General features: G+C 40.0%; 1 protein-coding gene across 2 annotated transcripts in view; it reads left to right on the top strand.

The window, feature by feature from the left end:
• TBC1D2B (TBC1 domain family member 2B) overlaps positions 1-19,684 on the top strand; it is a 41,553-nt gene extending 21,869 nt beyond the window's left edge. For both annotated transcript variants that reach the window (XM_075857657.1, XM_075857658.1), the window contains exons 6-13: positions 2,357-2,737; positions 4,609-4,719; positions 5,065-5,258; positions 7,692-8,186; positions 9,359-9,476; positions 12,918-13,103; positions 15,146-15,267; positions 15,445-19,684. In XM_075857657.1, the coding sequence (XP_075713772.1) occupies positions 2,357-2,737; positions 4,609-4,719; positions 5,065-5,258; positions 7,692-8,186; positions 9,359-9,476; positions 12,918-13,103; positions 15,146-15,267; positions 15,445-15,640 (1,803 nt within the window). In that variant the 3' untranslated portion in view covers positions 15,641-19,684. The remainder of the gene's footprint in view (positions 1-2,356; positions 2,738-4,608; positions 4,720-5,064; positions 5,259-7,691; positions 8,187-9,358; positions 9,477-12,917; positions 13,104-15,145; positions 15,268-15,444) is intronic.
• Positions 19,685-23,208: the final 3,524 nt, after the last annotated feature.

A 23,208-nucleotide genomic window follows, 5' to 3' on the forward strand; every position in this document is an offset into this window, starting at 1 on the left:
TGACTTATCCTGTGAATAGGTTGTCCGTTGTCCATGCCTGGACAACCCTTTTAAATATTAAAGTATGTATTGTATTTCCCTTGTACAAAAGGATGTGTACTGTGATTACTTCCTTATTGCTTTTCTATGTTCGCAAATTCAAAAATAAGACATTAAAAAAACAAGGCCCTAGTTTCTCTTCCATATATACAGATATACATATATATATATATATATATATATATATATATATATATATATATATATATATATATATATATATATAAGCCGCTTTTACTGGTTCAGTCTTCAGGCAATAAGATCCGACGATATTCTCATTGGATAATATAATAGGAAACTTTCTTTATGGAGGAAGATGACATAGGCTCAGGAAAGAAATATTACAACTTTCTATAAAGGAATGGGAATTTGTATTCCCAAATTGGAGATACTACTTTTATAGCAACACAGTCATCCTTTCCAGCTGGAAGAGCAGGGAGGCACTTCAAATATTAAAGGGGTTTTCCCCTTTCTAACAACTAATGACCTATCCACCGGATAGGTCATCCGTATATGATCGGTGCGTGTCCAACACCCAGACCCCGCACCGATCCGCAACTCCGGCTGCCTCCCTGCACCAGTAGTTTGGAGCAGTATCCAGTAGTTGGAGTCTGAAGCAGATGGCTCCGACCACTGCATAGCGGCCATTGGGCAGAACTGCAGGTCTTCTCCTGTTCACTTGAATAGGAGGAGAGTTGCAGTACTGCAGCTCAGCCGCTATTTTTTGACTGGAGCCATCTGCTTCTGGCAATATCGTCCAGTGCTCAGAGGCAGCCGGAGTGGCAGACCAGTGCGGGGTCTGGGTGTCGGACATGCACCGATCATATACTGATGAACAATCCGGTGGATAGGTAATCAGTTGTCAGAACGTGGAAAACCCCTTTAATTCATATAATGAACATGGAAGACTATGATCTCTTTAAAGAGGTTGTCAGGGTTATTACTAAGAATAGGCCATCCATTATAATAACACGGATAACCCCTTTAAATGGGCACTAAATTTTCAAACAACTAATGCTAATTTAATAGCATACCAGATATATATAAACTGTTTAATTTGCTTAATGTTAAAATGTAGTTCTTTTATCCATGCAAATTCTGTGTGAAGTTTCTTGCCACTAGGTGTCTCTCTTCCTGTTATATGCTGTCCAACCCCTATTGTCAAGCAAAATCCGTCCCTAGTTTCAAGGCAGAATTGACAGACTGTGGAAATTGGGGAGGTGTCTCTTTACAGCTTGCCAATACAAGTCTATGTAGACGGGAGGGAAGTGCAGGAGGAGGGAGCAGGAAGAAAAAGAGACACAGGCACGCTGCCTATAAAAGTCTATGAAGAGGGGAGGTTGAGCCGGAGCCGAGTGAAGGACACACCGTGTGTCTGTCTGTGTTTCTCACCCAAGTGCTGGATTGCCAGCTACACTTCTCAATACTGCTTTATAATGTCCTCCATTCTGCTGCAGCTACTATATATATATATATATATATATATATATATATATATATATATATAATGTGAGATAGAAGAGGAGAATCCTGCTCTCCTGTGTGTGTAGTGTATAGAAGACATGATAGCCATTAGGCTCCACCCACTAGCTCAGAGACAACTCAAAATTAGAGCCTGCGTAGAAAACTGCTAAAAAGTGCCATATACAAGTCATATAATGGACAGAAATAGTGTTAATTCCTCATGTACACACGTATGACCGCTTATTCTGAAAAGTTAGGTATGCTTTAAGGTTTTGGAGCTTGCTCAGCAGCGTACCTCTACTTGTGATCTCTGCCTAACTTGACATCAGGGGTGGAAAAACGCTCCTGTGCGCTGGGGACACATGGAGAGTAATCCCTTAATCCACTGCTTTCCTTTTGATTATATTTTTTCTCATATTGCAATTAGAACGAAAAAATATATAAAGAAATCTTCGCTGAGTGTCCTATAAGATCATGATCATACGCCCCCCCCCCCTCGTTCTCTTCACAATCCTGTGTCTGGCTGTCAGACAACTGGCTGCAGCAGGAGCCTACCCATGCTAACCTGTCTGCAGTAGGGGGACACGTATTGTTGAACCCTGCCCCCACCTCAGCAGTTCACATCCAAAAATGAAACCGATTAGCAGGCAATGAACCCCTGTGTTTTCTGCAGGATTTCAACAAGACCGTTTGTTTCAGGAGCATTCAGAGAATTCTGCAGACTGACAAACAATGTGGGCAACTTTATCTCCTGTTTATCATTTATGTCTAGGTTTAGTGTTTCTTTAAAATATACATTATTTTGGTTTGAGTTACATTAAGATAATTAATTGTGTAACTTTGTCCTCATCAGGAACTTGTAAAACTTTTGCAACAATCCTTGAAGTCGTCGCAGTATGATAAGTTCCTTGCAATGCCTTTCACTGATGAACTTTCAAAAGACCATTTTCACTTGCTCCAGCAAAAAGATGATCACATTCGAGAACTGCACCAACTCCTGGAGAAGAAGACTTTGGAGAAAGACAGTCTTCATCAGGAAATTGAGGAACTTAGATGCAATGTTGAGCAAATGAAAGGACAGCTCAGCATGTTGATTGAAACAATTCAAGCAAAAGATGAAGTTATTATTAGACTATCCAGGCAGATCAGTGATTATGAGCAATCGTCCCCATTATCTGTCAGTACTGTGGACTCCCCTGTTCAGAAAGATCTAGAAGAGTTGAACCAGTTACGAGTAAGTTTCTTTGTATTTGTGTGGAATACATACCATGGATGTGCACTAAGTAATATCTTTCAGAATAGAGGAAAAACATAACATTTCTGACCGCTATAAGCAATTGTTGAGTATGATTATAGCCAATGCTGAAAATTGACTAAAATTGCTAGATACGTGCTCATGCTCCTAATCAAACATGATAGCATGTCCCACTCTCTACACCAGTTGTGGTCAGCTCAACATATTGTGGGGGAAGGCATCAAATGGCTCTGGACTCCATTAAAGGGCTGCATGTTAGTCAGCCAGGGCAAGGTCAAGGGGTAGGTACATGCACACACAAACGTGTTATTTTACTTTACAAAGCTGTAATGGCTGGAATTTTCTGCATTTATTTTATTTTGCTAAAAACAGGTTTCTATCTGTTCTTACTTTTGACAAAATTAATTGGAAGGGAACATAGACATAGGCATATAAAAAAAAGTCCATACACCCGTATATATATATATATATATATATACACATAACACATGTTTTGAAGATGGGAAAGATACCACGTGCCTCCATAGCAAAGGAGAAAACACAGTAGCTCTTCTGTTATTTATGGTTGAGCACAACTCGTGGCTGATCATATGAATCTGCCGTCTCTTGGGGGCTGCACACCAGGCACATGAAGGCTGCATCCAGCAATGCTTCTCTTTACTGAGACTATAGAGGGGCATACGTCCAACGAAATAAACAAGTCCACATTCAACCAATCGGTTTGCAAAGGCACCCGTCAGTGTGTCTGCATATAGTCATCTTTTCATATATTTTCTAATATTTCAGTTTTGAGGCAGTATGGTAAATATAGGCCCACATAGACTTAGCCACTAAACACTTTAAAATACAGTGTATTTTGTTTGGTAACCTTTAAGGGGGTATTCCAGTTTAAAACAAAAGCTAGATAAGTGGTGGTCCAACCACAAGTACCTCCGCACTCACCAGAAGTGTCTTTTGGCATTGACGGAAACCGCAGAGCACAGTGCGTGCTCCGGTGTTTCCGTCATTCCCATAGACTTTAAATGGAGCGACAGGGTGCATGCCCAGCCCCACTCCATTCAAACTCCTCCTAGCCGGCGTCTTGCATGTGGGGGGGGGGGGGTGACTGGGGTTTCCTGTTCTGGCAATTGGTTGGGGTCCCGGTGGTCAGTTACATTAGTGAATACTGTGTTAATGGATGGTATTTATATGACTTATAACTTAACATGAGTGGTGTTCTTGACAATATTACCATCCTTAGTATTGAAATAGATATTGAGACAGAAGTGTTTGAGGAGACATGTACACACTGGTTATAATGAGCACATTGCGCTGTACGGTCTTTACTAGTGGATACACACAATGACACAGGTCATGAATACACGTTGAGTTGTATATAAGCAGAAAATATCCAGGTAACATTTTGACAGCGCAAAAATAAAGGTTTGGTCTTAGACCGGAATCCATCAGCCGAATAAACATGATAGAAGCAGTCTAGGCTATCCCAGAAACAAGTGCTTCATAATGGCAAAATGTTTGCTACCTACTAAATTTTGGTTCTTCTGAATTGTACGAGGTGAATGAAAAGTAAATTCCACATGTTTCTCAACTTGTCCATGTTTAGCTGTATTTCTAAACAAATCCTCGATATCATGATGATGATGATGCAGAGCTCCTTATATACTATTGTTATACAATTTACTTTTATTTAGTACTGGAAGTTGATACTATTAATTTGTGATTGTTTAAATTACTTGTTATTACTCTATTTCTATGGAATATTCTATTACCCTATTTCTATTCAATTCTATATTTCTATTAAAATGCGTTAAAAATGTGATTGTAAAATGTACACATTTTTTTCTTCACAGGACAGTTTATACGGATATAAAGCACAAAACAAGTTTCTCAATAAAGAAATATTGGAGCTTTCTGCCCTACGAAGAAGTTCTGAGAAAAGGGAACAAGAATTGGAAGCGAAGGTACGTCTTCAATAAGTGGATGCAGGGGTCAATAAGTGTAGGTTCCCCTTTACACATTGTGTAATTAATTGTACACCATGTGAATGGGAGGCTTTTATAACATCCTTTATTTATTTATTGTTGTGTTATTGCTGTTTCTTGGTTAAGTTAGAAGCCCTCCTTTATGTTCAATGGTATGTTCTACAACACACAGGGCATGTGTTTGCCGAACTGGCTCCATCATTGTGGAACAGACCACACATATAGTGGAGGGGTTCTGACTACACAAAAAATATGTACAATATTTTGTAAATAATAAATCTTGTGTGGACGGTAATGAATCACTGCTTGGTATTTTTCCTACAGTATTCCAATCTGGAAGCCAAACTATGCCAGATAGAGAGCAAGTACCTTGTCCTCCTCCAGGAGATGAAAACGCCTGTGTGTTTTGATAGTCAAGGGCCAGCCCAGGAGGTTGTGAAACAGTTGCTAGAGGATGCTCTAAAGGTGGAAACAGTTGAACACCCTGAACATACATACATCAGACCCCACACTATGAGGTATGGACATCTGCTGGTAGAGTACACCATTGTAGGTTCTTACCTTCTGTATTGATTGCTCCCAGAATCCTTAGAAGTCTGCCTGTTCATTTTAAAGAGGCTCTGTCACCACATTATAAGTGCCCTATCTCCTACATAATCTGATCTGCGCTGTAATGTAGATAACAGCAGTGGTTTTTATTTTGAAAAACGATCGTTTTTTAGCAAGTTATGAGCAATTTTAGATTTATGCTAATTACTTTCTTAATAGACAACTGGGCGTGTTTTACTATTGACCAAGTGGGCGTTGTACGGAGGAGTGTATGATGCTGACCAATCAGTGACCAATTAGCGTCATCCACTTCTTATTCTTCCAGCCCAGCTTCTTTGACTGCACAATCACGCTGGAACAATGGGCTGTAACAATGAGAAGTGATCACTGATCAATGAGAAGTGATCACTGATTGGTCAGCGTCATACACTCCTCTGTACAACGCCCAGTTGGTAAAAAGTAAAAACACGCCCAGTTGGTCATTAAGAAACTCATTAGCATAAATCTAAACAAGCTCATAACTAGCTAAAAAATGATTGTTTTTCGAAATAAAAGCCACTACTGTTATCTACATTATAGTGCCGATCAGATTATGTAGGAGATAAGGCATTTATAATCTGGTGACCGAGCCTCTTTAAGGTATATGTTTATACGCAACAGCAGCTAATGTGGTAAAAAATTAAAAAAGTTACAAAAATATATTTTAATGCAAAAAGTCTACCTCTGATAATAAAAAAAACTTAAGTGGTGTAATGTAGCAAGAGATCTACTGTCATTCATGGCTACACACAATGCAGAAGAGAAATGGACTTCACAGTTTGGGGTGTCAGACCCCCACCGATCATATACTGATGATTTTATCCCGCAGATAGGTCATCAGTTGTCCAGTCGTGGACAACCCCTTTAAGAAGGAAGAACTAAAAAGGTGCTGCGATATCTAGTTATAGCTGATGTATATAAAAGCTTCTAGTGCAGTGGCAGCCTAGGGCCATATGTGTCCCTCGTGTGCAGCTCTTGTGCCCTAGAGGAGAGCAACCCAATAGGGTGATCAGGCATGAGCGCTCTGCTCAGCCATAAATAACAGAAGAGTTAAACACCATTACTCCTCTATTATGAGAGCTATGTGGTATCTTTACCATCAACAAAAGTTGTGATGTGTGTATTTTATTTTTGCATGCCTATGTGCATGTTTTATATTTGTAATTCTACATATTGGCTTTTTTTTAAAAATATTGCTGTATTTGCAGTTTGTGTTCCCCCATACGTATTTTGCCAAAAACAAGAACTGGTCTCAGAAGATGCATTTGGAAACTTATCTTATTTTATTTATTTATTTATTTATTTTTAAATTGACTAAATAAAATATATGGTAAAAACCCAGAGCTGAAATATGGCTTTTGTTTTTGTCTGGAAAGCATATTATTCTAAAGGCCTTTTCGCATCAGCGTTTAGTTTCCGTTCAACCTTTCTGTTGAAGGAACCGATGGACGGAAAACCGAACGAAAACTATAGCTTCCGTGTGCATTACCCTTGTTTTTCAATGTTAATGCTTCCATTGCAGCTGGTTTGCGTTTGTGTCCATTCCGTAAAGTTTCCGGGTTTTTTCACGGAAACAATAGCGTAGACTACAGCACTTTTGTTTCCGGGAAAAAAACGAAAACTTTATGGAATGGAAACCAACTGCAACGGAAGCATTGCCTATGAAACCAATGGTAATGCAAACGGAAGCTATCGTTTCCGTTTGACGTTCCCTTAATCAGTTCCTCCGACAGAAAGGTTGAACGGAAACCAAACGCTGATGTAAACAGGCCCTAAGCATGTAAACCTTTTCTGTAGTGACACACTGGTGGTATTACGGTTTTATTGTTACAGAAATATAAGTGTTGCCAATTAGAGAGAGTTTTGTTTTAATTACTAGAGTTTGAAGGGGTTGTCCCATGTAAATCATTTATCATCTTTCCACTGAATAAGTGCTAAATGTATTATCATAGCTGCGCGTCTGACCTCTGGGACATCCAGTAATCAAGAAGGATCCAGTGTCCCCCGTTGGAATGGAGCGGTGGACACGCAGGCGCATTCATTCTGTATGAAACTGACGGAAATAGACGAATACAGGCTATCTCAGTCAGTCTTATAGACATTGAATGGTGCGGTAGTGCGCACGTTCGACCACCACTCCAGTCAAATGGGGGACATGGGACCCTCGTTCTCTCGATCGCTGGGGGTCCCAGCAGTCGCACCTGCAGCAATCCTACAATTATCACCTATCCTGCTGGTTAGAAAGTGCGTGAGATGTATTATTCGAAGTGTAGATATTTGTAATTGAAGATTGAAATGGGATATCTTGAAATGTGTTTACTGAATAAAATGATTGGATTAATTCATAATCTCTTTTCATGCAGCAAATATGACATATATGGATTTCAGATCATCCCTGAAGATGATGATGAGGAAAAATTGGTGGCAAGAGTAAGAGCCCTTGAACTCAAGTCTTTGTCTCTGTCAGAGAGCCAAGAGATTTCAACAGTAGTGAAATGGGAAAACTATTTTGCTAGCACAGTAAATCGTGAGATGGTCCGTTCACCAGAGCTCAAGAATCTTGTCCGCAGTGGGATACCCCACCAACATCGTTCTAAAATGTGGATGATATTTGTAAACCTACATATCAAAAAACTAAAGGAAGAGACCGCTCAAGGATATTTCCAAAGTCTCCTCCAAAATGCTCTTGAGAAGCAGAACCCAGCATCAAAGCAGATTGAGTTGGATCTCATGAGGACACTTCCCAACAACAAGCACTACACCTCACCCACCTCTGATGGCATTCAAAAGCTTCGCAATGTCTTGTTGGCTTATTCTTGGAGGAATCCTGATATTGGCTACTGCCAAGGATTGAATCGGTGAGGAATAGTTATGTTCGGATTAACCTGTTTTTGTTAAAGGGTTATCCAGTACTTTTTAAAAATCTGCAACAGGGCAGGGTATGACCTAAAGTAATAAACTAGCAGATACTCACCAATTGATTTGTTCCCCCGCTCCAGCACTGAGGCCCTGTTCTCCACAAAAAGCTCCTGCGGTGGCGCCATTTAGTTTTTTTTTTTAAGTTTGAATATACCTGCGTTTCAGCAGAGAACTAACCTATAGCTTGGAGGATACTGTAAGCTGGGAATGATATAGCCTATATTAGCTACATTTAACCCATCGCTGCCAAGAACGTATGTAATACATCAAAACTTTAAACTGACTTTTGAGCCCATGCTGTGTCTAGTGTGTAAGGGCTAGAGCTTAGATTATATATTTAGATGTTATTAAAGTCCTGAATCTTAGATTTTGAATAATACCAGGATTGAAGCTCCAGGCGCAACATTTGGGACGCAGTCCCTGTTTGGAATTGGGAAGCGAGATGAAAAGTTTTACTTCCTGGATCTGTGTCTGTGTGATAGAAGGGGAAGCTACAAGTGACAGCAAGAATAAAGATCGCAGCTTGTTACTGTCATTTCGCCTCGAGGGGGTGATACAGGAACTTTTCTCCATGTCATCACCCCTCCTTACCAATGAGTGAGGATTTCTACTAAAGGAGAGGGAAGATGAGCAGTTGCACATCTAAACACCCTCTGCACCTAATCAGGCCATATGTCGACTCCGTGACTCAAATATTTACAGAGACTTTTGGTCCGGTATAAGTATCATGTATGAACTCTTCATACCTTGACCTTTTATTTCTAGGAGGTGTTAAGCATCTTTAGGCTCTGCTTGAGCAAGACTCAGCCACAAGCATTAATTTGTATACATTTTTTTTTACAAAACTTTACATTTTGATGCACAATTACATGAAGGTGTCCGTAAGTGCAAAGTGCTGGGTGCGTATTTTCAAGAAATATAGACTATGGGGGTATAATATGGTTTTTATTTTATAGTTCAGGTTCTGTTCATGTCTGTCAAATGTGTGAAAATTGCCTTAAAAGCCAGAAGAGAAAGGGGTTGGGTTATGTGGATTTTAACCCACGGGGAATGCTGATAATTCATTATGTTGATATGTAATGTGCATAAAATGTATATTCTTTAATTCCAGACTGGCTGCTATTGCACTTCTTTACCTGGATCAGGAAGATGCCTTTTGGTGCCTGGTGACCATTGTAGAGGTGTTTATGCCACGGGATTACTACACCAAAACTTTGCTGGGATCCCAGGTATCTGTCTTGCATATATCTTCACATTCAACAGTCATTTTTCCTCATTTACAATTCATTTATATCAGCCAGAACATTTAAACCACTGACAGGCAAAGTGAATAACATATGATCTTATTACAATGGTGCCTGTCAAGGGGTGGGATATATTAGACAGAAAGTGATTAGTCAGTTCATGACGTTGATGTGTTGGAAGCAAGAAAATGGACAAGCATAAGGCTCTGAGCGACTTTGACAAGAGCCAAACTGTGATGTCTAGATGACTAGGTTAGAGCATCTCCAAAACCAGGTCTTCTGAGGCGTTCCCGCTACGCAGTGGTTCGTACCGGCCAAAAGTGGTCCAAGGAAGGACAAACAGTGAACCAGCTAAAGGGTCATCAGAACTGGACCATGAAGCAATGGAAGAAGGTGGCCTGGGCTGATGAAAACATCATGTAGATGCCCTGAGTGTGTGCAATATTGGAAGAAGGAAAGCTGGTGCAGACAATGTGATGCTCTGGGCAATGTTCTTCTGGGGAAACGTACCACTTTGACACGTACCACCCACCTTGTTGCAGACCAAGTACACCCCTTCATAGCAACGGTATTCCCTAATGGCAGTGGCCTCTTTCAGCAGGATAATGCACCCTCCTACACTGCATTGTTCAGGAATGGTCTGAGGAACATGACAAAGAGTTCAAGGCATTGACTTTGCCACTAAATTCCACAGGTCTTATGGCAATCGAGCATCTGTGGGATTTGCTGGAAAACAAGTCCGATCAATGGAGGCCCCAACACACAACTTGCAGGACAAAGTATCTGCTGTTAACATCTTGCTGCTAGATACCACAGGACACCTTCACAGGTCTTGTGGAGTCCATGCCTTGAAGGTTAAGTGCTGTTTTGGCGGCACGAGAGGACCTTCACAATATTAGGCAGGTGGTTTTAATGCTATGGCTGAATAAGTGTGTATGTGTGTGTGTGTGTGTGTGTGTGTGTGTGTGTGTGTGTATGTACAGTATACTGTTAACTATCTCCATTTACTTATCAATATCAAAAGGAAGTAAAAAATCGTATATGAATATATTTTCTTACAAAGGCTTCTCTACAAAACTGGAGTGTTCTTGATACACTGCACTGACTACCGGAAATCTGGGGTCAAATGTAATTTCTTATTAGAATTCAAAAGTTAATGATTATTAGCAGTTTAAACATAATTGAGAATTATATGAAATATATAGGTTGGGTGGCATTGCTTTAAATGGGTTGTCTTATCTCAAAAGTCCCATTCTATACGCCCTATTAGGGCTGATAAAGATCATAGAGGGTGGCCCCCCATACAGGATCTGCCTCTAAGAGCAAGAACACAGAGCTTCTAACAAGCAGAATTCCTTCATTGGCTTTACATATGTCCTATTAAAATGTATGGGCAGATTTGGCTTTTCCTCGCAATAACTGGAAGCTGGACCAGCGGATTTCCAGGTTGGCTTTTCCATGAGACAACCCCTTTTAAGAACTTTATATATATATTTTTTTTCTTTCTTTTACACCATGTAACTGGGGCTGCACAGCGGCCCCAGTTACAGGGGAGATCAGCCCTCTCATAGTGACTATTGTCACTAATAGGGCTGTGCTGGGTTTAGTTAGACTCAGCAGCAGTCTGCCACTAACGGCACCCGGCGATCATGTGACCAGTCACATGAACACTGGGAGCAATAGAGACAGCGGCGCAGCCGCTGCCTCTATTCCTATACACAGTGCTCATTGAGCGCTGTGTACAAGTGATCAGAGAAGACAGAAGAAGTGAATGCTGCTTCTATCCTCTCCTCAGGGTCCCCGGCAGTCCCTGACAGCCGGAGACCCGACATTCAGCTGCCCGATCACTTGTAAAAAGTGTATGGCGCAGGTTTTAAGGATAAAAAGGTTTTAAGCCGTAAAAACACAGCCAGCGGTCAGGAACCAGTTAAATTCTCTGCATTTCTTTACCAACTGATGCGTGAAGTCTGTTTCACGCACCCATAGACTTCAATGGGCGACAACGTCTGCAAAAAACGCTCCAATATAGGACATGCAGTGAGTTTCACACAACGGAGACTCGCTGCAATAAAATTCACACATGTCTGAATAGCGCCATTAAAATAAAAGGGTCCGTGTGCTGTCATTTATTTAAACGGACAGCAGACGGACGAGGAACACGCTAGTCTGACTGAGCCCTTAGCTTCAGGCACATGTATGCGTGAAACTCCCAACAAGAGTAAAACACACTGTCGATTTATGTCTTCACTCCCCTTCCATGGATAATGTAAATCTTGATCTGGTAGTTTGTATACAGCTTTTTTAATAAAACAGTTTGAATAATCACATTTGACTGAATTGTACTTCTACATGAATATGTTTTTATATTTACTGCATTTGTTATTTTTGCTGTTGTAATACTAGCACTCAACTCCCAAGATTACCATAGTACAGGCGCAGGGCTTGTATGCCACCTACTGGACGTGGACTTTTAGGCAGTGTTCACACAGTTTTTTTTGTCAGGCAGAAAAAAATCTGCCTCAAAATTCTTTGGGGATTTTTGAGGCAGATTTGTAAATGGCAGTTGTTTTGACGCATTTTTTTTAAGGCGTTTTTGTCCATTTTTTAGATTTGTTTTTTGTAAAACAAATCAAATGCAAAAACACGCATCAAACGATCAGTGTGGTTTTTTCCGGTCTCCTATTAATTTCAATGCAGGTTCAGAGTTAAAAAAAAAACTGCCTTTTTTTTTGCCAGCGGTCAAAAGACCCTTGGGGGGGAAAAAATGTCTGCCTACCATTTGAAATGGATGGGGGTAGATTTGGTGTGTTTTTTTAGTGCTGATTCCAATGTGGTCTCCGCATCAAAAATCAGCGCCAAAGAGCTTAGTGTGAACTGGGCCTTGTACTTTTACAATTTCATGTAATGCTACAGCCTTGTCATTGATAATAAAAAATTGGATAAAATACAAACCATTCCATTAAATATAAAAATTCACCCAAATTAAAGGTTAAGAAGGGCCCATGGTAGAAATGTACAAAACTACAACAATAATAGTAACAATACAGTAAAAAAAGAAGCAGCCATTCCCAAGGTGAATGGAGTGTAGGGGTCAAGGCCCCGGAGTCTAGGCATAGTAGGGGAAGAATGGACGCAGTAAAGCCGCAGCTCTAGCAGGAAACTATAAATTGCGTGACCGTAGTCATTTCTTATTTTCTATTCTGGTGAATAGAGAACGTTCCTGTTGTAAGATGAGACCTGTGTTCCATATAAAGGGTAAGGCAGGAGGGAGAACGAAAAATGAAAATGTTGTTGGTGTCAGAAAGTGTGTTGATAAATATGGCGTTCGGCCTGAACACTATTCTTAGGAAAGTAATTACACCAAAAAACATGAACCTCGTGTAAAGAGCAAACTAAAACTGGCATTTGTGCTGTTCTCCTGTGCAGGTGGATCAGAGAGTTTTCAAGGACCTGATGAGTGAGAAGTTGCCGCGTCTCAATGCTCACTTTGATCAGCACAAGGTGGATTACACATTGATCACATTTAACTGGTTTCTGGTGGTATTTGTGGACAGCGTGGTTAGTGACCTATTCTTTCGAATATGGGATACTTTCCTATATGAAGGATCTAAGGTAAGAGCGCAGATCTTCAACTTCTCAACCCTTTCCTGGCTAACATGACTAACATAAAAAAGGGTCACACGAACCTTACCAACGTGATTTTCTGTATAATCGTTACAGCGTCAGTCCGTTAATGTAATGATTCATTCCGTCTTAAAGAGGATCTGTGGCTGGAACAAGTTAACTTAATAATTCATGAGTTGACCTTGTTATTTGGAAGTTACTTCCTCCAATACTAGCCTGGGTCCAGATGAATGGCGGGCTGACCTTTTCCAGGCTAACGTAGATTTTCCATGGCCTTGCAGAGATGTTACTCTGTAGCCTCGCTGCTCCTGCACAAGCACATCCTTCATTGATATATTAATTGTTTTTCCGCATGACACCCCCTGTGATGGACAACGTTTCTATGACCTGTTCATAATGTAAATTACCTTTCAAATACTTTACTTAGTTTTTACCTTTTTTATTTCTTTTTTCCTCCATTCACCTCTAAAGCTGTTCCTGATCACTAGAAACGAGTGCATTGTGAATGCTCAGATAACCGTTTCGAGTAAAGGGGGTGTTTCATGATCAAATATTAAAATTCTCTGTTAGATCACTCAAAACATTAACATTTTTCAATGGGCATTAATTTACAAAAATTGATGTGTCTAGCTAGATATTGCTGTCACATGCTTGTTATGGCGCCCCCAGTGTTCTTTTGGTTCCCTCTCCGAACGTCCACCCAATTTGTCCAAGTCCCTTCTAGTGCGCTGATTCTTATTGATTGGCTTGCGCTATATCAGGAATCACTCCGCTGCGCATGTATGAGGATCTGGTCAGTGGGAATGCGCTACTGAGCATGTGTGACCACCAGCACTGGACACATGAGGTGGACATTCCGAGGCAATCAAAAGATCACCAGGGAATGGCATAGCTAGCAATATCTAGACACAGAATAATTTTTTGGGATTTATTTTTTTAAATTCCAATTAATGGTTTGTTTTGTTTTTTTAGATTTTCTGTGATCTAGTAGATAAAGTTAGTATTTAATCACATGACAACCCCTTTAAGCTGACCATGCACTCAATAGCTTCTAGTCCACAGTTTTCTGCCCTGACTGGTCAACCGAGCCTGCAGTATTTCTTGCCAAAGGAAGAGGAGGACATGCAGCTGTCAGATACCGTTGCCATGTTAAAATCTTGTTCTGTGAATGTTGCCTGGTGGTCAGTCTTGGCCAGTCTTCTGAGAGGGCCACTTCTTTTACATACAGGGCGTGCTTTGTAATGGTGTCCTGAACAGGAGTTTGGGGATGTGATCTGACTAGTATAGTAGACGTTTTGTCTTGGTGACAGATTCCCGTTAAAGGGGTTGTACCAAGATAGATATTTATTACCTTTCCACTGGGTAGGTGATAAATGTCTGATCGCTGGGACCCCCACCTATCAGTAGAGCGGCGGTCGTCATGCGTCCTGCCGCTTCATTCAATGTCTATGGGGCTAACGGAAAAAGTTGAGCACTACACTCGGCTGCCTGTGTTTGCCCCATAGACATTTAATGCACGACGATTTTCGGATTATCTGTGCACATTTAGACCCTGTTCACACAGTTTTTTGCAGACAGAAAAAAAATCTGCCTCAGAATTCCTTCAGGAATTTTTGGGCAGATTTTGAACTGCCTGCCCATTTTTTATTTTTTTTTTACGCGTTCTTGTGGTGTTTTTTGCTCGTGGCCATTGCATCTAATGCGAGAATCACGGGCAAAAAACACACAAACGAGCACCGCAGGTTTTTTCTGCCTCTCATTGATTTCAATGGGAGGTCAGAGGCGGAAACCGCGGCATGCTGCTTTTTTCCCCCGCTAGCGGCTAAAAACCGCCTAGGGAAAAAACAGTCACGGCCTCCCATTGAAATCAATGGCGGCAAATTTTGCCATTTTTTGGCGCTGATTCCGACGCGGTTTCCTCGTCAAAATCAGCGCCTAGGAATTATGTGTGAACTAACCCTAAGGCTGCATACTGTGTACATTTGTATTTATGTAGTACATGTTTCATATTTTTTCTTTTGACCAATTAGGTCATTTTTCGTTTTGCTCTGGGATTGTTCAAATATAAAGAAGAGGAGATTCTGAAGCTTCGAGACTCTACGTCTATCTTTAAGTATCTGCGATACTTCAGCCGGACTATTCTTGATTCAAGGTGAGTTGAATTCTGGTAACCTATAAAAATAACTGTGTAAAGAAAGTACACTGTATATACATAAAAAGCAACATCTGATATTCATAGTGTGTACATAAATGTATAAAATTATAATGGCAGTGGTCTCCCCTTATTTTTAGACCATTTTTAGTACTTTTTGTTTTGTTTTTTTTGTAGGAAACTGAGTAATATGGCTTTTGTGGATATGAATCCATTCCCCCTACGCCAGATCCGCAACCGCCGAACATATCACTTGGAGAAAGTCAGACTAGAGCTGTCTGAATTAGATGCTATCCGCGCAGACTTTATACGAGAAAGAGAGACTAACCCAGATAGACGAGATCTCATAAGTGATGATGATGAGGACAATTAGGGTTACAAAGACTTCATGGAGACTGTCATCATGGAGATCACTGAGAAAACTTGAGAAATAACGCTGGGCGTATTTCTAAACTTACAGCAGAATTTCTCTGGATAACAGTTCATTATCACATTACATAGACCAATGGATTTATGATATCAACATGAGAAAAGTGCCGTTTGATCCTGGCTAGAGTTCACAATATCCCAGAAGTGATACGAGACCTGAATGTCAAAGAGATACTAAACCTAAAGTCGTTTTTACACATGAGAAGAAAAGTAAATAAAAAAACTGCAGATTTCAGTGGGATCGACCAAATAATCTTATGTATATGCCGACTCGGATCAGGAGTGTTTGATTTTAGCATGACCGATCCTTTGCTCCAGCGGTAGAAAAGTCGCTGTCAGATGTGTCCGCCAGCAGCTTATTCACCTCACCCCAGTGAAATAACACTGCACTGCGCTCTTATAACTGATGACTTCAGGTTTAGCAGCCCTTTAAAGAGGACCTGTTCTCTAGACATGTCTGTTTTTTCTCAATTGCATTCCCCATAAAACAATTCTGGAGCATCTTTTCTTAAAACTCTACGTTCCTTTGTTGTTCCGCCCAGAAATGTAAGAATGAATTGATAGCTGGGTGGTACCAGTTGGGGGTGTGTCTCTACATAGATTGACAATGTCCAATCGGTGGTGACCGTGAGTCTGTAGGGAACACCCCCCTCTAACAGGAGAAATGGTAACACCCAGTTGTCAATTTATTCAAAAATTTCTAGGAGGAATAACAGACGAGTTTTAAGAAAAGATGTTCCAAAATTTATATTTTAGAATACAAGTAATTAATAAAATATACATGTCAGGAGAGGTGACTATTCACATTTTAAGCGGAGGGAAAAAAAATATGCTGAAAAGTAAGTTGTTACAATGGCACCAGAGATCAGGCATTCAGGTGCCAACAACATTTTGCACTTTTGAGGAAAATCTTTAGGCCTTGTTCACATGCAGAATTTGCATGTATTATTTTTTTTTAACCAAAGCCAGGAACGGAACCTAAATAGAAGAAATACATAAAGGAAGGTCTTATAGGTCTTCTCTCCTGGATCCAATTTTGGGTTTGGCGTAAAAAGATAATGCAAAATCTGCCGCAAATCCACACAGTGTGAACAAGGCCTTATAGTTCATTTGAAGCACTTGTACATCTTACTCATGTATTGGTAGCTTCCCTATCATTCCAATGCTTTTCTATCACAATGCTTTTTTACACTGTTTTGTAACCTAAAACCAAGTATTTTTTTATGCTACATTATGCATATTTTGATATTTTTTTGTTTTATATTCATTTTTGTTTTGTTGCTTTAAATTTTATAAGCACTCATGTGAATGCAGCAGTATTATAAATGTATGTTTAATACAGTATATTTCTACCCATAGCCTTCCAAAGCCTTCGAGTCAGTATGGGGTAATGGGGTTTATTAAGGAATACATTATTGCGCTCGCACAATGAACAACTACAGATGCTTGTGGTTGGTGTCAGGCAATTATAATATGTTTTATGTGGTTATAATATGATTTACTGCTTTAGTTATGATACTAAATATTTATGGCATGTAGCATCATAATTATACATTCCTGAAATGTCGTATTTTTAGGAGATAAAGGCCTCCGTGGTTTCAAACAAGGTTATAAATCACCGGATTCCCTCCTTTCTTCTCATTGTTAAAGAACTGCTTTCTTTTAGCAGCGCCACATTGATGCCAACCACCATGGCAGCAGGCATTTATCCTAGTCCTTATTGTCATAAAAAGGACATCACATGAAAAAAAAAAATTCCGAAGGTCCACAACTCTGGAAGAACTTGCATCTTACGACTGCACAATTCATTTTGTGCTGGTTCCATTATGAAGCAAATTATTTTATGTAATTTTTTTGTTGAATGTCCAAGCTTCTACCTGATGTTTCAGCAGGATTGGTGTCCTTACCACCACCACCCCCCACACACACAATTTTTGTGCTTTTTTTTTTTTAAGCACAATAATACTGAAACATTACAAATCCGTGCCAATTCCAAAAAATGTATAAAGTTCAGTACGTAAAGACTTGTTTTGAGTTTGGTGACCACTAGTGAGCGCTTTAGGCCCCTGGTAATATGTCTGTTTATCAATAAAACTAGGGCTGTGTTCACATCAGTGTTACCCTTCCGTTCATGGGTTCCGTTAGACCTTTCCGTCTGAGGAACCCATGAACTTAAAGCCAAACGGAAACCATACCTTCCGTTTGCATTACCATTGATTTCCGTTTGTTTCTGTTCCATAAGGTTTCCGCTTTTTTAGCGGAAACAATAGCGTAGTCAAACCCATGAATGGATGTTCAACGCTGATGTAAACAGGCCCTAAGCAGACTGATAGAATCTTAGAATTTGATTTATCATCTATATAACAAAATAATGTCGTCCTAGTAGTAAAACTCTATTTACGATCACAATTGCTGTTTGCTATATGCCATTTTTGTTTTCAATACTGTTTAGTTTTATGTGCAAACAAACCATTGTTTTTTTTTAACTACCGTATATGTCACTATTACATGTGCCTTCGCTGTCAATGGGCATATTTAGTACATTTACATTTTTTTATGTTTTATTTCGGGAGAGTAGGATTTTTTTATTTCTTTTTACTTCAGTAATTCCTCTGAACAATAAGATTAAATGTTGTGATACCACCTTGGATATCTTGGTCTATGTGGGCAAACTGGCTGCAATAGAGTCTGCACTGAATTAGCAGATTCTCCTCGGCCCTATTCAGGTGTAGAACTTTTGACACAGGGTTGAGATTCAATATGTCATATTGGATATCCTGTCTTTTCACTTGAACCTTAGATCAAACAGCAAGGTCCTGGTAACTATAGTCTACGTTACTTTACGGTGTTAGACCTCATGTGCACGACCATGATTTTCGGTTCGGCCGGGGGCGGAGTGTCACCCGCAAGCCACCTGCAAATCGCGGGCCGTGCACATGGCCGCGGCCATTATTTGCTATGAGCCTGCACCGCAGAACACGGCCGTAATAAGACATGTCCATTCTTTCTGCGGTCCAGGCTCCTGGTCCATGCACGGACCGTGGAAACCACGGTCATGTGCATGGCCCCATAGGAATGGGGCCGCAATTCTCCCGTGGATTTTCGGGAGAATTGCGGCCGCAAAAGCACGTTCGTGTGTATGGGGCCTTACACTTAGGGATGTAGCCATCTTTATCTTGAATCTGATAACTTGTTGCAGTGTGACCTCTCACAACAAAAGCCATTGATATGCCATTCAAAAAGTCAAGTTAAAGTATCTTGACACTGTTTAATGCGTTAAAAGTCCAGTTGAAGATGGCTATATATAGTGAAATGTTATTTTTAATGAAAATGCTGGATTTTTTTGTTTTCCTAAACCACTATTTTACATTACAGCCTTTAAAGCATACCTCCCCTTTCACTGAAAAACGATTCTAATGCAGGAGTGTGCACAATAATCGTTTTTTCTAAATCACTTGTATTTGCTATCTAACAACAGCACAGACTGTCTATAGTTCATGCTGCCGGCGGCTCATAGCACTTCAGTAGGAGACGGGACGTCCTGTTCGTCTCCATAGCTCCAGTATCCTAAAGCACACACTCCTGCACTTTAAGCGTTTTTCTGTGAAAGTGGCGGTATGCTTTAAGGGTACATCCAGACAGTCTTCATTTTTGTTTTTTAAAGACAAATTTTCTTTTTATAATGACTTAAGAGCATGGAAAATGAAACTAGGCCTCGCACCTTGTTTTACAAGTTTATCAATTCAGATGCTTCAAGAAAAACTGTCTGGATATACCTATGAGTGTAAGTATTGGAAAGGTGTCGTCTTCTATGTATTTACGTTTACATCTGTAATATTACACCGTTAGTTCTTAAAGGGACCTTTCCTAATGCAGATGTCAGTACAGTCTTAGGTTTATAAGAGTCCTCTGATCTGTATGTGCAGAGCCGTTCCTATCTGCTCCTTCAACATCTAACATTTATTAAACTATGAAACACTTTAACCGATCTAATGTCTCATTGTGAATTCTGTTGTCATTTGCAACATTTTCAGATTTTTTTACTTCAAAGCTATTAAAGAGCCCATGATGTATATATTAAACATATGCCTGTGACTCATAACATACAGTAGCATACATTACCTATAGGCTCCCACAAAATAATATACTGTGCAGGAGGTATTTTTTCTTTTTTTTTTTACGGGATTTTGTTGTATGGAATAGTGTTGCTTTCTACGCTATTCCATACCTAAAAAAAAAAGGGTATGCTGACGTATACCAGCCCAACGCACGCCAAAAAAACCATTCCCTTTTGGCCTGTGTCTGGCTAATGGAGCCCTATGTACACATTTAGCGTGTATGCCGGAAGCTTTCCTCACGTACATGGTAAATGCAGGCAATGAATGTGATGTGAATTGGGGCTAATACATTAGTAGCACTGGCAGTTCGTTACAATGTGTTAGTCTGGTCTAGGCTGTTTTTCTCACAGAGGATTTGTTAGATTGGATACATTTGTAGCGAACTGTTTTCATTTAGCGCCCGTAAACCGAGATCTTTTGATGAGCTGTAAATATTGAGGAATAAAAACAGAATGTACAGATATTTTTATTTCATTGTCCACGAATGTTGAGTTCCACCCCATTTTATCCAAAAGGATTCCCGAATAGTCATATTTATTTGTCACACTTAATTTTTCCAAATCTTTAGTCAACATTTTTTATATAAGACTACCCCAATAAACACAAAATACAAACAATCATTTCATTTATTGAAGGAAAGAAGTTCTCCAACCAACTGATTATATATTTTTTATAATTGCTACATGCTGGCATATTTGAGCGATTTTTTAAAAATGAGTACCTACTTTTTTCCTCTATAAAGTAATATGAAAATCGCTTGGAAATCACTCATTAAGGTTTGGATTACTCTTTAGAAAAAGATCTTCACTACAAAAAGTCTGTTTTACATGCCAGTCTTGGCTATCTGCACTTTTGGAGTAATATGCAGATGGACGCATCTTAATAAACCTGTTGTATCTTTTAGCTGGTTTGTGCACCACAGTTATCGTACAACGACCGCAGCCGTGCACCATTCTCACTCCACCCCCAAACAGGCATAAAATTATACTCCACTCACTGCTCCTCTTCGCTTCTTTCCTCCGGGTACCATGCATGCTTCGGCTCGTAAAAGGTCCTGATGCTGAGCAGCATCAGGACCTTATATGCCACACAGAATTCAACGTCATCAGTGCTGCGTCACATACAATATCCTGACGCGGCCAGGCATCAGTACATTGTATGACCCATGGCCGGTAGGCAGCGGCTAAGTGGACCCAGTGAGACACCAGCACCGAGCTGGCGTAGATTTTCACTATAATTTAAGCAAGTTTTTTTGCATAAATTATAATAAACTTGTAGGGCCACAGTGGGCATACCCCCTTTTTGTAAGCCACAGCTCTTTTATAAAAATAAAAAAAGTGCCAAATGTGGAACAAAGGACCCCAAAAAGTCTGAATTTTCAATGCAATTTGCTACTTTTGGGCTTTGTTTTGACACTTCTATGCCAGAATACTGGAGTAGAAAGGTTGATAATTTCCTCGCTGTGTGTAGCCCTAGCCTTTGGGTGTATTTATAAGCCTCGTAATCAGTGAAGTTAAGATTCAAGGAATTGCGGCAAAACTGCCATTTGTGTAAAAATTTAAAAAACAAACAGCTCATGTAAATACACTCCAAGAGTACGGCATTGCGTTGGAATATGTTACAAATCATTTGTAAGGTAGGGGCTAGACATTTTTTTGTAGTGAGCGATTTAATTTCTGTTCATAGGCATGTATTAGGTTAGGGCTATTTATCTGACCAAAAAAAAATTGCTGTGATAAATCGCTGTCCATAGGAATGTATTAGGCTACAGCTAACTATCTCACTACAAAAGTCACTGTGTTCATTTGCTGTCCATAGGAATGCATTAGGCTAAAGCTATTTATCTCACTACAAAAAATCAATGGGATATCGCTGTGATAAATCGCTGTGATAAATCGCTGTCCACAGCAATGTATTCAGTAGCTTGAACATTTCTTCAATCGCTACGCGCTGGGTTTTCAGAGCTACACACTTAGCTAGAGCGATTTTGAAGAGATTTTTAAGCAACTCCGTGCATTCCTATGGACCGTGATTAATCACTGTTTTTTTTTTTGTATTGTGAAAAATTCCCTGGGGGTGATGATAAACCTTTCTATGCCCTTTTTCTGGCATAGAAAAGTCGCTAAAGGACTCAAGTTGCACCCATTGGACATATAGCTAAAAATAAAATAAAAAAAAATATTAAATTCTGCTCACCTCAGCTCTCCTCTTCTTCCCTCCGGGCCCCCTCAGCATGACGCGGCTCATACAACGTACTTCAGAATGTTGTATGCAACGCAGCACTGATGATGTTAAAGTACTGCGTTGCAGATAAGGCCCTGATTCAGCTTGGTGTCAGGACCTGGTGTGAGCTGCGCTGGCATCCTGAGGGTACCCGGAGGGCAGAAGAGTAGCGGTGAGGCGAGTATCTATTTTTTAATTTATTTTATGGCCGATAGGAGGGGGATGGATGGCTGTGGTCATTGTGGCTGGGCGAAAGATGCAACACATTTATTAAGTGGCGTTCACGTCTAACACCAACTTTTTTTTTCTATTAAGACTGGTGTATGAAACGACAGTCTTAGGCCTCATGCACACTTCCGTTGGCTGTCGTACGGCCGGTAATGACGGATCCGTGAAAGTGTTTTAAGGCCCCATTGAAATGAATGTGTCAGGGTGCTATCAGTTAAAACAACGGATAGCACCTTGAAGAAAATAACTGAAGCGGGCATGAGGCATTAATAAATCCCCCCTCTGTGTGTAACCCTAGTCTAATTCATTCCTATAGACCGTAATTTAATCACAACAAAAAAAAGTCTAGGTCCAGCCTAAGGCTTGAGGGTTCCAGAGACCCATGATGAGCACTATTACCTCCAAATGGAGAAACCTTCGAATAGTGTAAAATCTTCTTAGAAGTACTTGGTCTATGAAAGGTTCTCTAAAAGAGAGAGGCCAACTCATCCAAGAAGTCACACTAAAGAACCCAGACAAACATTCAAAGAACTGCAAGCTCTCCTCTCGTCAGATAAGGTCCTCTTTAATGATTCCTCCATTACAAAGGGACTGGGCAAAAGTAGTATGCATGGGAGAGTTGCAAGGTAAACAACTTCTAAGTGAGAGGAACATAAAAGTTGATCCCACATTTGGCAAAAAATACTTTTATAACCCGCAAGCCTTTCTAGATAGTGAAGTGAAAGTAGAAGACCTGGGTTTTGGTATATCTTGCGTAAAGCTAAGGCCGCATTCCACAAACAACAATATAAGTAATGAATGATGATGAAAGATAAAGTCCACCATCCAGACTTCTTTTTAATGAATTCTCCGTAATATATATAGAAAAGAAAAGTAGATCCGGAGTTTTTTGTATATAAAATATAGCTTTTACTTGTTTCTCTTAAAAAATTACTTTAGAAAA

The sequence above is a fragment of the Rhinoderma darwinii genome, chromosome 3 (assembly GCF_050947455.1).
Source record: "Rhinoderma darwinii isolate aRhiDar2 chromosome 3, aRhiDar2.hap1, whole genome shotgun sequence".
Lineage (NCBI taxonomy): Eukaryota > Metazoa > Chordata > Amphibia > Anura > Rhinodermatidae > Rhinoderma > Rhinoderma darwinii.